The sequence below is a fragment of the Doryrhamphus excisus genome, linkage group LG11, assembly GCF_037039965.1.
Source record: "Doryrhamphus excisus strain RoL-2023G ecotype Guam linkage group LG11, RoL_Dexc_Guam_v1.1, whole genome shotgun sequence".
In the NCBI taxonomy this organism is placed as follows: Eukaryota; Metazoa; Chordata; class Actinopteri; order Syngnathiformes; family Syngnathidae; genus Doryrhamphus; species Doryrhamphus excisus.
Genome location: NC_136367.1, coordinates 21,899,757 through 21,916,298, shown reverse-complemented (window position 1 = coordinate 21,916,298; position 16,542 = coordinate 21,899,757). Strand labels below are relative to the sequence as shown.

The 16,542-nt window shown below is 45.9% G+C and overlaps 1 protein-coding gene across 2 annotated transcripts in view; it reads left to right on the top strand.

Annotated features, from left to right (window-relative positions):
- The first annotated feature begins 11,940 nt into the window (after positions 1-11,940).
- The window catches only part of suclg2 (succinate-CoA ligase GDP-forming subunit beta), a 53,435-nt gene continuing 48,833 nt past the window's right edge, over positions 11,941-16,542 (top strand). For both annotated transcript variants that reach the window (XM_078794472.1, XM_058072944.2), the window contains exon 1: positions 11,941-12,077. In XM_078794472.1, the coding sequence (XP_078650598.1) occupies positions 11,994-12,077 (84 nt within the window). In that variant the 5' untranslated portion in view covers positions 11,941-11,993. The remainder of the gene's footprint in view (positions 12,078-16,542) is intronic.

Here is a 16,542-nt window from a genome sequence, read left to right as displayed (position 1 = left end):
CCTTTGTCGCTGTCTGCACCAGAGCCGCCCCGTGCCGACTGCCAGACGCTCACCAGACGTCATCCTGGTGTGGACACACATCTCCCCGACTATTTTAGTCTCAAACACGGGCACCTGGCCGCTGCCTGCTGAGGGCAACTTAATGCCTGTCGGCTTGAGTAAAGGTCGGCCAGGAGTCTCTGCCGCCTCGGTGGATAGTCTCCTTCTGTCTGTCTGTGTGGGAAGGGTATCAGGCTCTTCTCTGCCTCCAGCCGGAATGAGTGTCCATCCCCAGAGAGGAGCTGTCATGGCCAGGAGGAAGACTCTTCCTCCGACCGCTGATCAGTGGCTTACTAACACAGGACTGGGAGGCGTGTGGGGGACGGATGTGGAGCAGCAAAGAACAACGCCATTTATTTCTACACATTTGGAGAGGTTTTTATCAAATCATGGTGCAGGTGGACGGCACTCCATTGGGACCGCTCACCGCTTTGGATGTGTCTGTGTTTACTTCTCCCAACTTCCTGTTTGTATTATTCCTCTCTTAACACTCCTTGTTGCAAAAAAGTGGCACTGGGATTTTTTTGTCTGCAGCATTTTCAGTTTGAGAATTTCTGAGGATTTCAACTAATAAATGGTTCCATTTCTCCTTTACTTACCCCGGACCATCCCTTCCAAGGGCAGCCTGGCCCAGGTGGGCGGCAGCAAGGCTGACAAAGCCGCAGATGAAAAAACAAACACCTATCCCAGATACGATGCTCCAGATTCCCACCAGATGACCAACTTCAAGGACTCGGGTTGCTTTAAAAGCACACCATGGAATGAGCTCTCTATCCAACTGTTCCTCGCTTTTCCTGAAATCTGATGGATTCTTTGACGTGATGGCATTGGAACTCTTTTCCTCCAAGCTCCCAGAATTTTGGCCAGCACGGATAAATTAGACAGCAACTCCAAGCAAAAGATGAATTTCTTCATGACCACATGGGCCAACACTGCTAACGGTGACAAGTCATCATCACATGTCATGTACGAAGGCGTGGCCATTTTGATCCTGAAATGGTGTGGAAGTAAATAAAAACCTGGACGACTTCAATGGGCCGCTTTACTGAACACTCAACGCTCACTCGTTCTATGAATGCTTTAAACTGTTTTACGATCGAGCTTTCTTAATGTATTTCATCTTATATATTATGTATTAGCATCAATCATTGTTATTAATAATTAATTGTACATAAATGCCAGATTACACATTGTAGCGTTATGACGATGGACACCTACTGTACTTCTACAGCACTTTGCTACGTTAATGGTAATTGATAAATCATTGGAACTGCAGCATTGGAATTGGAATTGGAGTTACATAGATCCACAATCCCGGGAGCGAACAGTTTGTCTGAAATGGAATCAGCAGAGAAACGAGGTGAGCGGAGCACACAAACGCAGCATAACATCCAAATGATAGAACTGCACCAAAGCCGATCGGGAGGCCTAATCATAACAATGCTAAGGGGGGGTGAAAAGCAGGAGCTGAGGTGGAACGGCGTGTCTGATGAGATTATTGGAGCGCACCTCGGCATCCATCTTGCCTTGGTCATGGGCCAAATAGAAATTGCGTGCTCAGCTCTCAGCTCTTTTGCTCTCTTGCGTGCAAATCTCTCAATGGTGACAAATCAAAGTATTTTTCCACAAAGGGACCATTGATTTCAATCCGAGATTCTGTTCAATACACTTGGAGAAAAGAAAAAAAGCACCAACATTTTTGTCAGTGCTCCAGCCAAGAAATCGAACAAGCCCAGATTATTCATGTAAACCGTTTTCACAACAAAAGTCGCTGGCTTACGAACCATGACATCGTGGGTATCAGCAACGTCTCAACGTTGCACCTCAGAGCCCGCCTGTGTGGCTCTATGAAATGTACACGCCACGCCCGGTGGGGGGGTGGGGGGGTGGGTTATGTAGGAGGTCGATCTGGCTCCGCTTTGAGTTTTTGTCAGGGAACTCCAAGAATCACCACGGAGTTACCATCCAATGAGCTCTGACGTCTGTCCAGTGTTTGTAGTGTGTAGATTAGATTAGATTAGATTAGATTAGATTAGATTAGATTAGATTAGTTTACATTAGATTAGATCAGATTACATTACATCACATTACATTAGATATACCTTTATTCGTCCCTCAGTGGGGAAGCTACATGAAGGCCTTTGAGGTGCTCAGTTAGCACTTTTCCCTCTGCACCCAGTTCCCTGATCAATAGGCACCACTTTTGACTCCACTATTGTATTTCTAAAGTGGGCCTGCATTAAACATGCGATACAGTGAAACCTTGGTTAGTGTATGTGACGGTTCATGTCAAAATGTATGCAAAAACGTTTGCCTCGGTTTGTGTACAGACATGAACGGTAGAAGTGAATTTCCGCAAAGTAGGATTGCTTGTACATAAGTAGAATATTTTCATAGCTATAGCATACCAAAACTGTTGATGACCTTGGAAATACAATTTTTGACATTATTCCATCCCTCCAGACATGAAGTAACAATACCCGCAAAGGTAGTTCATGTTTTTTTATTGGGGATTATTGTGCCTGAAACCTACAATAAAAGCCTGTTGTTCTGGCGATCAAGTCTCATGCACAGAATATTACCTTAAAGAGGGCCTAATATGCTATTTTTTGGCCCTTTGTATTGAGTTGTGGACTTCTATAGAGCAGCTACATACAATAACGTGCACAGAAAGCTTTCTAGATATTATTTGGTATTCTTTGGATTTCATGCAGTTTGTGCCGCCAGTTGCGAACCCAAGCCAAAAGGGTGATTTTTAAAATGTCGGCTTTTAACATCCAACCATATGTGTTAGATCCTGAACCTGATCCAGAAGTGGAGACTGGCCAGTCTCAAGTTTCTCAAGAGAAGAGGTTACTTCAAAACGTCTCTCAATGCTAAGTAGCTTTAGCATTTTAGCATTGGTAACGGTAATGTTTTTTGCAGGACTACCAGTGTGTAGAGCCACTGACTGTGGCGGGAAATGGCTATTAGCAACCCCCCCCCCCCCCCTCCCCGCTGTAATGCTACACAGACTAGCGCTTTAGCTCCATGACTTCCACTAAGTAAAGACACTTGGGACCCTGACCAACTCTTACTTACTGCTCGGGACCATAAGACCATCAGATAGCGCTCGCCCATGAGGTCAAGTGTTGGGCGGCCATTGAGAATCTGTGCATCTCCTGAAGTGCTCATGAACATGACTATAAAAAACATTCCTTTATGCTTCAGGTAGTCTCCAATGCTTTTATGAAGAAGACACACTAATAAAGCTCAGCCTGACACCATATTGTCGGAATGTGAACTGCTTTTGTCTCCATGCCCTCGCCTTCGAGAGCACCCTTGTTCATAACGTTCTCATGAATGTCTGTTGGTTCTCTCAGAGCAAGACCATATTTCACTTTTCTTTTGAAAAGACTGCACATTTGAGTTCATAATCACTCTCCCATTACACCAGGGGCCCATTCCTCTCTTGCGTCCCTGATTTATGTTTCAGTAATCTCTGTTCCTGCACTTGCATTGAGTGGGAATGTACTGTTGCTAGTGGCGGACCTGGAGTATCTGAAAGCATTATAAAGCACTACGGGGAGTCTTGGGCTTTGATAGATTGTACGCAAGGAGCACTGCTGTGAGTATACGTCCACTACTAATACTTTGGCTGCCCTGGGGGCTGCCCTGGGGGCTGCCCTGGGGGCCACCGTCAGGCTAGCATTAGGGCACACTCTTATTTATCTAAGCCCATCTTGCTGTCAGTACAATATTACACTATTACACTGCAGACAAGTGTGATGCTTTCATTGTTCATTCATACACATGGATACGACGTGGGGATTACAGACTTGCGTGGTGGACGTCCCAAACGGTGACCTGTCTTTTTTAGGGACGTATTTTGTCATGCAGTATCTACACGCCAGTGTGGTGTGTTCTTTTGCATGAATTAAAATGCCATACGTTATGCTGTATATTGAGTTTTTGTTCATCGAGAAGGCTGACCGATGATTCCGTCCATTTTGGTTGTCAGTGGGAAGTGCAAGCAGTAGCAGTTGATGTCGTTATTTCTGTGTAACGTGTAAATACGTGACTCAAATACACTCCTGGTCAACATTTGAAGACCAGTTGAAAAAATGCTGGAATTTACATTTTGCACTGAGGTTGTAGGTGGAGCTTCAGATTAAGAAAAGAAGACATGGAAGTGAAAGACGACTTTTTGGAGGAAGCCATTGGAAGCAAACCACTGCTGCTGACATGTGACTGACACGTGGTGTTCATCAGCTGATAAAAATGGAAGACGGCAGCCTTTAAAAGCCAAAAATGTGGCAAAAATGGCAAAAATATGGATTCAGCTCCTCATTGCTGAGGTTTATTGCTATTTTAGGGGCGTTTGGGGTGGGGGGGGGTTTCTTCACGTGTTCAACTTTCGATCAGTTGATGAACAGCCCAGTTCCTAAATAGTTGAGTGCAATAAATTGCTCACCTATGAAGCTCTACCTCCCTAAGCTCCAACAGTGCAAAATGTAGAGTCTTGCATGTTTTCAACTGATCTTCATCTTTTGGCGAGGAGCGTACGTATCTCTCCTGAAGTGATGTCTAATCCACTGTGGGAGCATAGGTCAGACATTTTACACTACAAATGAGAAAGAAGCAAAAACACAGGCGGTCGGGCGCACATTCAAAGAAGAGGCAAGAGAAATGGAGCGCGTGAGAGAAAGGAAGAGCCTCAGCATGCCGAAGCAGCCAAGTCCTTTGTTCTCATGCCATGCAACGCAAGAAGCCACTTCAATGTCGGCGGCTTTTTCAAGTGAGTGAGGGGGAGAGCGAGGCGAGAAGACGAAGAAAGTGATCCTAAACCATTTGAGATTCCGGAAGTGGCTCAGACCTCCCTGTCACTCGCCCATCCTTCCCAGGAAATACAAAGAGCATTATGCATGAAGCCCAGAAGGTGTCTGAGCACGTGCCATGCTGTCGTCTGGCTCCCAAAAAGTCACTCTGACATCAGCTGGCTGGGAATTCACAACGCTAACATAAAGCCTGATCAATAAGGGGTCAAGCATGGTTAATACTTCCAACCGCTGAGGTGGGAGTCACCACCCTCTGGCTTTCATGCCTGACATATTTCCCCCTTGTAGGCTAGGCAACTGGCTATGTATATACACATATATACATATATACATATATACATATATGTATATATATATGTATAATGGCTCTCACGGTGGTTTGCTGGAGTCCCAAAGCTTTAGAAATTGCTTTATAAACTTTTCCAGCCTGACTGACCAATCCAAGGATTGTTTTTCTTCCTTAATAATAAAACTGCATTTAGTGCTGACTTGTGTTGTCGTTGACTAATCTTCACATTCGTTGGCTGATGTGGAACACGTCAAAGTGTGACATGTGACCTCACGTGGAACTCCTGAACTGAACGTCCCTCTTTGTGGTCTTTGCCGCGTTCTGCAACCAGGCGATTATGTCTGCTGTAGGTGGAGGTTGACTACAGCACGCCACAGAGGGAGATATTGAAGTGCATCGTGTCCTTTACTGCAAAATCTGTCGTGGCTTTTTCAGATTTCTGTGGATTTTCTCCTGGGTAGAAGTTCAAAGCATCCATCTACGTTGCGGCAAAGTTCAGTGAAGGGAAGGAAGGGAGGAATGTGTCGACCATACAAATAATGTAAGTCATGTGGAGGTATCTTGCAGATATGGTAAAACACCGGAGGGAGGAGACCGTTTGCATGCGGCGGCACGCTAATGTGACGAGGAGAGGAGCCCTCGTTCCTCTTTTCATACTTTTCATTTTCTTTCGGCATTTCAAGAATGTATCAATTAAATCCTGTTAAATGATAACCTTTTTTGTTTTCATGCATTCTCTGTATTTTATAGTCCGCTTGGCCGCCATAACGATGCCACACTTCCACCAAGACGTGACACTGACTGTGGGAAGCCATGGCGGCCATGGAGCCAACTCAGCGCCATGGACCCAGCCCACAAAGCCCAGAGGAAACCCTCTAGGTTCCTACCCTGTATTTGATCAGGAAAGGTGCTAATTCAGCCATTTGTACTGAAGAAAATGATGAAAACAATTGGAATCCATTGGAAAATACATTTATACTACATTTCAATATTATGATCTTACATTCATCTTCCAATACACCCGAACGCATCGTCAGTGATGTTTCCTGGGGCCATCGGGTGTTTCGGGTGTCCCTGTGGGGGGCCTGACCAGATCCAGACCCTTCCGGAGTCCTCCTCTGCTGCCTGGGTGATGTTTCTGATGGCTTTGGTCAGCAAATGACCACTTGGACTTTTCGATGGTGTTGAAGCTGCTTTATTACAGCCTTTGTCAGCCATGAACTTCACACAATAAGAGCCCCTCTTATACAACACTTAGTATTTGCTGACTGGGGTCCGAGGGGTTAAACGTTCCAGGGGTTAAACGTTCCAGGGGTTAAACGTTCCAGGGGTTAAACGTTCCAGGGGTTAAACGTTCCAGGGGTTAAACGTTCCAGGGGTTAAACGTTCCAGGGGTTAAACGTTCCAGGGGTTAAACGTTCCAGGGGTTAAACGTTCCAGGGGTTAAACGTTCCAGGGGTTAAACGTTCCAGGGGTTAAACGTTCCAGGGGTTAAACGTCACAGCCAACAAATATTGGTTTGACGTCAAAAAGCCACTTGAAGGTTGGATGTGTTAATCCTCCCACTGATGGCGAGGCAAAGGCCTCCTTATTATTCCTGCCCCGGCCTCCCTTGCTGGGGGGGAGGGGGGGTGTCTCTACAAGGTTAATTAGTCGGCGGTCCCCTGAGGTTCCCCCTACAATGTGGGATGCGTTTGGGATAGCGGAGGTGCTTCTCCACAAACAAGGTTAATGGAGCCTCAGCCAAACGCCCCTACCCCCCCACCCACCCCCCGCGTCCATCCACATGTGTACAGCAAGTGTGCCTTTCTATTCATCAGCTGATGAGCTGGAGGGCCTTGCTACCGTGGCAACTTGAACTGTTTGTATTGGTATGGTGATTTTATTTACATTGCATTATCGCCCATTTAAAATGACACTATGGGTAACAGCCAAATGCTATTTTCAGCCGAAAGCCCAGGGCTCAATCATCATTTGTCAGTGTGCAGAAGAAAACATCTTCTGCTATGAGAGCGCGCATGATTTGACCTAAAATATGGCTGATGAAAAAAGCAACATCCATCATCATCCATTAGTCCTCTAGCAGTTGTTTGTTTTGATGAGAGTTGCCAAGTCCTGCCAAGCTAATGTTGGAGGCCTTCATGTATTTGTCATCGTTTCTTGGGAGAAGCACAAATATGCGCACACACATTTGGACTCGGTAGCTTCAACTGACTAAAGCGCACCATCTAGCATGCACACAGTTATAGCCCAAAAGTCCATGACTGAGCAGGCTGCACCCGGACATGCGGAAAGCTCTTCTACTTGCCTCCTCCTCTTGGCGCCCCTGTGACCTCCGTCAGGAACAAGATGATTTATCACCCCAATATCCCCTTCAGCACCATCTTGATTGCTTTGATGCCTCTATTGACATTTCCTACCAGCTCACCTGCATGCATTTTTCATGCTTGGCCCGGTATGGTGAGCATAGATCATAAAAACGATGGAGCTCCTGCTTCCACATAGTACATTTGGAAGCGTCTTACATACAAGGGCTTGCGTGGCTTCAGGCATTTGCTCATGGTAAGTGGGAGAAATGACCAATCATACAAGGAGTGTTAGTGTTTCCTCCAAAAGAAAAACAAATGGAGTTGTCCGCTTCACAAGCGTGTGAAAGAACCTTTTGCAGCTGAAAGCACAAGAGCAAAAACATCAGTTTACCTTCAGTGGACACCCTTGGCGACCATCCGCAGGAGTGAACCCGCCATGCCTAACAACCTGCGTGTGGCGCTTCTGATTCCAAAGCTTTCTCTTTGGAACCAGCCTCTTCTTGCGCCTCAGAAACCGTGTCTTCGGCTGGCATCCGCTCGCCGTTGATCCAAACCAGCAGCAACTCTCAACACCTTGGATTGTTGGTGACCTCTGTTGTTCCCACCGTTACTCCTTTTGCAACATGAGCTCACTAGATTAGGCTCTTATTCTTCAGGGGGATGCTTATTGTTGAAGAGGGCTTCCCAGGCATCCTGGCGAGACTGGCAACACAGATGCCATCTTCCAGATTTCAGATAACCTCTTTCTTGAATTCAATCGCGGTCTCCACCCGCTTTGGAACGTTGCTGTCACTTGCAACCTTCATTGGACTCGTAGAAGCAAACTGAGTTTGTCTGGGCAGGAGTCATCAACGCCGAAGGTCCATTGTTTGGCCATTGGATTGCGTACGTGTCTTATAGGCTGTCCTAGTCAAGTGTGAACTAAGTGTCGCAAGATTCCGTCTTGGGGCATGTTTCAAGATGGGGGGGTCAATAAAGCAAGCACGCCATTATTAAAAAGCTGTAGTCACGACTAATAGCACAAAGTCATTAATAACGAGAAGACTGCGAGTGAGCAATCAAAGCTAGCTATCGCTAGTCGGTCAAAAAGAACTGTGTAGAAAGCACATGAAATATCTGGAACATTTTTCTTAGTGGTCATTTGAGATGTTGAGGAACGACTGATGAGTGACTGCTTGTTTCCCGCAATGCCAACTTGTGAACCGGCTTTACGGAGGAAAGGTTGGCTGTGTGACTCCAAAGACAACTCGTTCTACCATTTGAGTACCCGGATACCTTATGTCGGAGAGTGCAAGTTATTGTGGTTTGCGATGCTGACGTATACGTAGAGCGATACTGGCTCTGCTGACTTTATTGAACATGGAAAATGTTCATTGTGTCATCGTCTGTAAAAGCCTTCAGGGCATTGGATGGAAGGATGAAAGTTAGGACTGGATCATACATATTCATAGCAGTGACATTGTGAACCAAAATGATGACTAAATATGTTTGCCATCTGTCATACGGAGAGATGTGCTGAATACGGAATACGGACAGTGACCGTCCCGTGCACTGCCCAGCTCCTTCACGTTCTCTACTCGTCCTATCTTTGCTGTGCAAGAGGTGTTTTTCTTGCATATTTCAGTTTCCTATCAAGGAGCTTGTGCCAAATGCCTTTGTGACTCAGCTGCAAGAATCCTTCCCTGTAGACTCAGCAGTTAAGTGCGTTCATTCCCGCTCACTATTCTCATTTTTGGGTGGTCAGAGCCACCTGAATCTGGCCGTAAATACACAACCTAAGGATGAAACTGCAAGACTTCCATCCTTGATGTTGGACATTGGGATTCAATGTCATTTACCTCCGCCAAGCACGTACGCAGCATGGTTAGGATTTTGCCAGTTTGCCCGTTTTGTTTGTTTGTGATCAAAATAACTCCAACAGTTCTGAACGGATTTGAATGACATTTTCAGACATTGTCAGAAACAAGATACAGAAGAACTGGTTACATTTTGTGGGGGATCCGGATCACCGTCTGGATCCAGGAATTTGTTGAAAGGATTGTTTAACATTGTAAGGTAGGACAATTTTGTGCATACGACGCCACAAAGTATAGCAGTCGGGGGAAAAATACAGGATACGTTTCCAACAGGTTCTCCAAAAGAGCAAAGACTCATCCCAAAATGCAGGATTATTATTTTGGTGTGAATCCCAATATGGGAATGATGGCGCTTGGCGGAAGTCCGCGCTCTCCGAGTGCTTTTCTAGTTTCAGTGCAACTGTTAAATAACACACCACGGGGCCAAAGGAAGTTACGAGTGCGTGAATTCAATAACGAAGGTGTTCAGACAGCACATGCTGCATTCCAGCATCCAGCCTTCGGATATGTCCAGCGGCCCCAAGCCTTGGTAAGTTCAACCAGTCCTGCCATGAACTGACTGTGGCGAGACAGCCACATTTAGGAAGTGACCTGGAATATGGTACGGCTTTCTTTCGTTCTTGATATTTCTTTCTGCTAATACAGTTCTCACACATTTCATCTTTGAAAGCAGGTTTAAGCAACGCAAGGCTTCTTGGGATTGTGGTTAGCAGTCAGTTCAGAGGCAGACAGGAGTTGAAAGAAAGACACGATGAATATACGAGAGGCGTTCCAATTCAAAGAGCCGCGGAAGGAAAGAACACTTGATGCAGGTGAGACGAGGGACAGAGATTGACAGTGTGGTGCACACTCGGGGCGGGGTGGCTCATCTTGGCAGCTCCTTGCTGTGAGCCGTGTCTGTTGTTTTGCGAGCACCCCTGCTGCACTTTAAGTGTGATTGAGGGCTTGTTTCCGACTGTAGAGCCTGTGGGGAGCCGCCGTGCTCCCTCGCTGGCATAATGACTTCGTGCTGAGTGTAAACTGATGATAGATTGTTGGGGGAAACCACAAATTAGTCTCTCTGCCTCCACATTCCTTGTTTTTCTCAGTGGAAAGGAGGCGAGGGAAACTTCATTAAACCTTTTGGAGCCCCTAAAATAGAAGTCAAGTAGGAAATTGTCATTTCGAGTGGATAAAGAAGTAGCTACATTTGTTTGGGTTTTTTGACTTGACTGTATGGCAACAAACATGAGCATGACTCGTACTTATGTCTTCAATGGCGTATAAGGGTGACTATAGGGATGTTATTTCATGTCTAAAGGTCTCTAAAATGTGAAAACCATATTTAGAAGGTTGTAAACATGTTTCTTTATGCCACTTAAACGAGGCACTACTGCATTCCTTTTTTTCTCTTAGTTTGGCTGTAAAAGTTGTTGGGGACCTTGCTGCTCTTCATCTCCTCCATGTCCGATCTTCACTGGTATGCTGACACCGCTTGGTTGGTTTCTCTCATCCTTCCTACTTTGCCCTTTGCCAAAATCACTGCTCTTCATGATGGCGTTGCCCTCTTTGCCCTTTCAAGATGTGCCACATAATGAGAGCTGTGGAGGACTGTCTGAGTGGGCTACTCGGCTATTCACAAAAGATCATCTTGTCGTTTTTAACAGGACATTGTGCTACTACCTCTAAGATGGATGGCTAACAAGGTCACACAATAGATGAAGAAAAGATTGCCGTGCTCGGCATTTTACATTTGCATTGGATTCACACCACTTTTAATATGGCTTGCTTTCAGTTATGAGTCCTCATACACTAAATGGACACTCAACACATTTGCCGTTCAAGTCCATGCATGACTTCAGGCGAGAGGCGGGGTCCAATCACAGGGCACATATAGACAAACAACCATTCACACTCACATTCGTACCTATGGACCATTTGGAGTGGCCAATCAAGCTAGCTCAGATCAGGGGACGTCATCTGTTGTTGCCTGCGTGTAAAACCCTTTGAGGCTCTTTAAAGAGGTCTGTATATGGGCAGAAAATACATACAGAAGTGGCAAAGGTGATAGATAAAAAATATAAAAAATAAAAAAAACTGAAGCGCCGAAGAACTGGAGTCTGAGGCGGATGTCGAATTTGGGAGAAAAGTTTATTCTCTTCACAAACTTTAACTTGCACTATTTGGTACGTGAGGCCTGAACGCCGTCTCGCGACCACCACAGGAAGAAAAGAGAAAAAAAAAAACCTGTCCCTCGCGCCCACCCCTCCGGGTGGCAACCACTCCCCTATCGATCGTTCCGGGGTGAATTATGTACCGGTAACCAGCACTACAAAACTAAAAGACTCTTCATTGTGGTTTACATTTTGAAAATATGTATTACAATTCTGGAAAATAGTTTCTTCCATTTCGAAAAATATGCATTTCTGTACTATTACCATCCGAAGAGGTCTGATAGTTTCCAATGTGGTGCATTGCAATTAAATACAAATGAGGAAGTTTGGCTTTCACTTGATTAAAGACAGGAAGTCAAAATAGCTAACGTCTCACCGTCTTACTTTTTAAATGTTTTTATGTCAGGACTTCCGATGTTGATGCAACAGTCATGCCGACTTCGCCCCTTCCCAAGATAAGCACCGCCCCTTTGTCGGCGGAAACCTGCGCGTCGTGGTGACGTCACCTCCACTCAGACTTCCGTGTCAACATGGCGGCATCCATGGCATCGCAGGCTGCAGCTGGAGGGTTGAGGACAGCCACCGCAAAGCACCTTCTTGTTGACAAACTGAAGGTACCCTTGTTACCTCTCCTTTCATAATGCATGCCTGCTCTCTGGTGTCGGAAGCCGGACATGTCCGCGCCTCCGTTCGGTCTGTAATCAGCCCTTTGGGTACTTTTAGTACGTTAGCATGTCCGGGAAAGGAGAGGGATGTCTGAGTAAAGTTGTGAGTGTGGCATCAGTTGTTGATGGAACAATTGTCTGCTGGAAAAACACTCCTACGTGTTTGTTGCATAGGTCATCTTTCCTGAAGAAAAACTGTGAAACGGGTAATGTCTAATTAAACAGATTACCCGAACGCATCTTAGATGGACCCTTCAACTCGATTGACCTTTTCACATGTGACTTATGAAGCTACCTTAACGGGTCCCAAAGCCTTCAATAGGGAATCGCTTCAAGCCGTGAAAGCACCACAGTTTGCCACCAGATAGGACTGCAGTGTAAAGGTTAACCTTTGTACCTTGAACACCACGTTTGTTCTGATTAAACTCAGCCTTTGTCCACAATGCAAATGGATCCCATGATAGACTACTGCCACGTGGGTTACCGTGGGTTACCGTGGGTTACCGTGGGTTACCGTGGGTTACCGTGGGTTACCGTGGGTTACCGTGGGTTACCGTGGGTTACCGTGGGTTACCGTGGGTTACCGTGGGTTACCGTGGGTTACATGGTTTTGCTCTACTCCTCCCTGCTCGAGATGTCCTCATTTGTCACAATGAAATTACTCACGGCCGAGTGGTTCGCTTGCAGGCCACGCAGCGAGGAAACACGAGTTGGATTCCACACTCGGCCATCTCTGTGTGGAGTTTGCATGTTCTCCCCGTGCATGCGTGGGAAGACTCCGGCTTCCTCCCCCATTCCAAAAACACGAATGCGAGGTTATTCCGCCACATCAAATTGGAGTTGAAATCCATAGGTATGAATGTGGGTGGGAATGGTTGTTTGTCTATATGTGCCCTGGGATTGGCTGGCCACCAGGCCAGGGCGGACCCCGCCTCTCGCCTAAAGACAGCTGGGATAGGCTCCAGCAAATGAATGAAATTACTCACACAATATCACCTCCAACACAAATATCGTTTCATAGATAACATGAATAAATTGTAAAGTCAACAAGATATTCAGTTCAGAGTCCGTGTTTACAGAGTGTCATTAAACACACCACACTGCTATTGCGTCCAGTCAAACCAGTGTTAGCTATGGCACTTCCCGGCTGTTGTTCAGCTTCCTTGATGGCAGAGATGGGATTTGCTGGCGCTACTGGTGTTCCTGCAAGTGCATGTTCTCGTTGCGGCTCCAGGGAATCCACAGCGCCGAGTCCGCCACACTGAATATGCCGTGTTCGGATTGCCTGGATGATTGGTTGCAGCTGGTGCTTCCTGCTGAAGGGAAGTGAGGAGGGTGGCTTACCAGGCACTTTGCCAGCCAAGTATAACGATGGCTTGCCGAGCCTGCAGAGCGGGGTTAAAAACAGATCAATATGAAGATATTGGGAATCAATATCATATTGGAAAGAAAAGTGTCATTCACTTACCAAGTTGGTATTGTAACCCACCCCTCGCTCTAATGTTTTTAAAAAATGTAATACATTTTTCAACATTCCCATGGTTTTCCCCACAGTGGCTTGTGACTTAGACTTGTATCTCATTTGTCTTTTGTTGCTGCAATTGACAATACAGCATCCTAATTAACACTTGATCAACAGATATTTGAAGATCTTGAATCGTGACCTTTAAATGTGCACCATTGGGGGCTGTGTGCAGTGTGCAATGCACCTAGCGTGGTGGGGGTCGGTGGTATTGGAGACGCGCCGGTGTGCAGCACCTGCTTGTCACCACCGTTTGCAGAGCATTGCTGTTTACCAGTGTGGGTGTATGCATGGTTAAGGTATTGGCCTCTGTTATTCTATTACATACTAGTATTTTATAATGGCACCATTGCCGTGCCAGTCGCTTGTGATCATTGAATCCTATCAAATAGTCAAATATTGATGATGATTGGCTCCTGACATGAGCTGCATAGCCCTCGTGCTTCATGCCTGTCCTGGCTGGGAAAGTGGCATATGGCAGCCAAGCAGCCAGCTGGCTTACCGTCTCCTGAGACGCGCTCTCCACAGAAATGATGATCAACGGCACTCTGGGGACAATCCTACCCACTCGTCATACCTAACTGCTGTGCTTAATGCCAATAATGCATGCACGCGTACATGTGGAAAGATACACAATGAATGTACTCTGGCATCGCATCCAAATGGGACCTGCAATAAACCTGCAATAAGTGTGCAGTAATCCTCGTCACATGAAACCAAAATTCTCCAAATAAGTCGCACATTGTGGTTTTGCTGGCTTTTACTTTTGGGATGGCTGCAGGCGATAGGTGTTGATATCGGAAGTGGCAAACTGCTGAGCTCAATGAATCCTGGCTTGGTCTTGGATTGCTGCAGATCGGGCAGGTCGTCAGCTAGCCAAAGTACACAAAGTGATGACGTAGCTGCACGTCCGTCCTATCGCTCTCATTTCCAGAATTCAGTCATTGTGTTTTTTCCTAAAACCTTTCTCACAGAATTCCAATTAGGCAGAGGAGAAAGGAACACACGTTCTCTGGAAAGGAAATTTGCTTTTAGGGGGCTTGAAGCAAGAGTCTTGACATTCAGAGAATGATCATAAAATGTCACGGTGATACGCTGTAGCGGGGATGGACACTTTGGTCTAGCTTGTTAGTGCTTTCATTTAAATTACGTGGACCACAGGCCTTAGGCATCGGCCTTTAACTCATCCAGCTATCCATTCAGCAGGTCATTTGTTTTCTGGACTGCTTGTTCTGTTCAGGGTCCTGGGCCGACTGAAAGGTGGACCAAAATATTTCATGCTGCAAATGTTGGTGAAGGCAATATATATAAATATAAAGGAAAATATATCTCATGCTGCAACCTTCTCCCATGTTGCATCATCACCAGACCACTAAACTGTGGTGGGCTTTTTTAAATGACGTATTTTTTTACTGATACATGTAACTTTTCAACAACTAGCAGAACATGCAGAGAATATTGCATAACCATTGCTGATCACACTGCCAACATTTCAATTGCACTTTATTAACAAAGCGCATCTCCACACTGTCTGCTCCTTTGTCGTCCAATGCAGGTGTCATGTTTGAGCATAACGGTAAGAGGTGGACTAGCCAGCCCCGTGCTGGCGTCACCGTCTAATGCTGCACACAATACGACGGCCACATGCGCACGTGCCAGCAAGACAGGGGCATGCTTATCAAAATGAAGCACAATGAAACATCTTTTGGATATTTTTAATAGTTTTCAACCTAAATGTGGTCAATATGTTGTAAATGATGAGCTATGTACGAGGTGTGTCTGAAAAGTACAGGGATGGGTGACACAATTTCTCAAGTCCAAACAACGGTTTACTTGGGTTCACCTTCAAAGTAATCCCCCTCAAGTCTAATGCACTTTTCCATCCTTCTCTGCCACGCTTGTACGCTTCGTTACAGCGCTCCTGATGGTCTCCACGTCTTCAAAACGGGTCCCCTTGATGACCCCCTTGAGCCTGGGGAAAAGAAAAAAGTCCCACAGACTAAAGTCAGGTGAATAGGGAGGTTGGTCCAGCACGGTGATGTACTTCTCGGCCAAGAACTGCCGGACGCTCGGGCCGTTGTGAGCAGCAGCATTGCCGTGAAAAAGATGACTTGTTTATAAAAGCGTGTAAGAAAACGGAAAGGTTGCAGAAAGATTAGTTCCGCACTCCCACGATATCCTGTTAGATGATAACACAATCTGCCCATAGCTCTTGACGGCAACCCAGTCCTGCTACTTTTCAAGTCTTTTTTTAGTTAAACATCTTTATGGTGTGGCGGCTTTTATTTTGTAGTGGCTCACCGCCACCGCCGTCCATCACAGGAGCAAAAACCCTGATATTTAGTCACAATAAATTGTGGCAAATTTCTCAACTTCAAGTTGAAAATCTGAAGACAAGTCACAAAGAAATTTGAAAAACATGCTGAATAAACACAAATGTCTTTTTCACAGAGCACTCGGGAGTGATCTTGGCAGTATCGATATCAGACTGTCAAGTCCTTGTCACAGCCGCACTCATCCATGAGAGACGTTGAAGAACAGCAAAGCTCCCGAAACAGCAGTTTACAAGGTCCATGTGGTATTCAGCACAGCATCTGGGCCTGATGGGGTCAGAATAGTGGAGTGTAAAGTTTCAGTAAGAGAAGGGCCAACATTGTCAAACCTCATTTATGGGAAGTGTCATCACTTTAGCACATAGGATTTCCGGGTGTAAAGTCATGTCATTCAATGCATGCGAAGGCTTTGACATTTGACCCTCTGATGTACAGTAGTTGCGCAATACCCTAAAACTGCGGCGCACTGGGAGAAGGCCGCTCTTGCAAACTGAAGCGCTCAGAAGCCGGTAGCCAAATCCTCTTGATTAGCATATTTCTCTTTCTGTTCCAGCCGCTT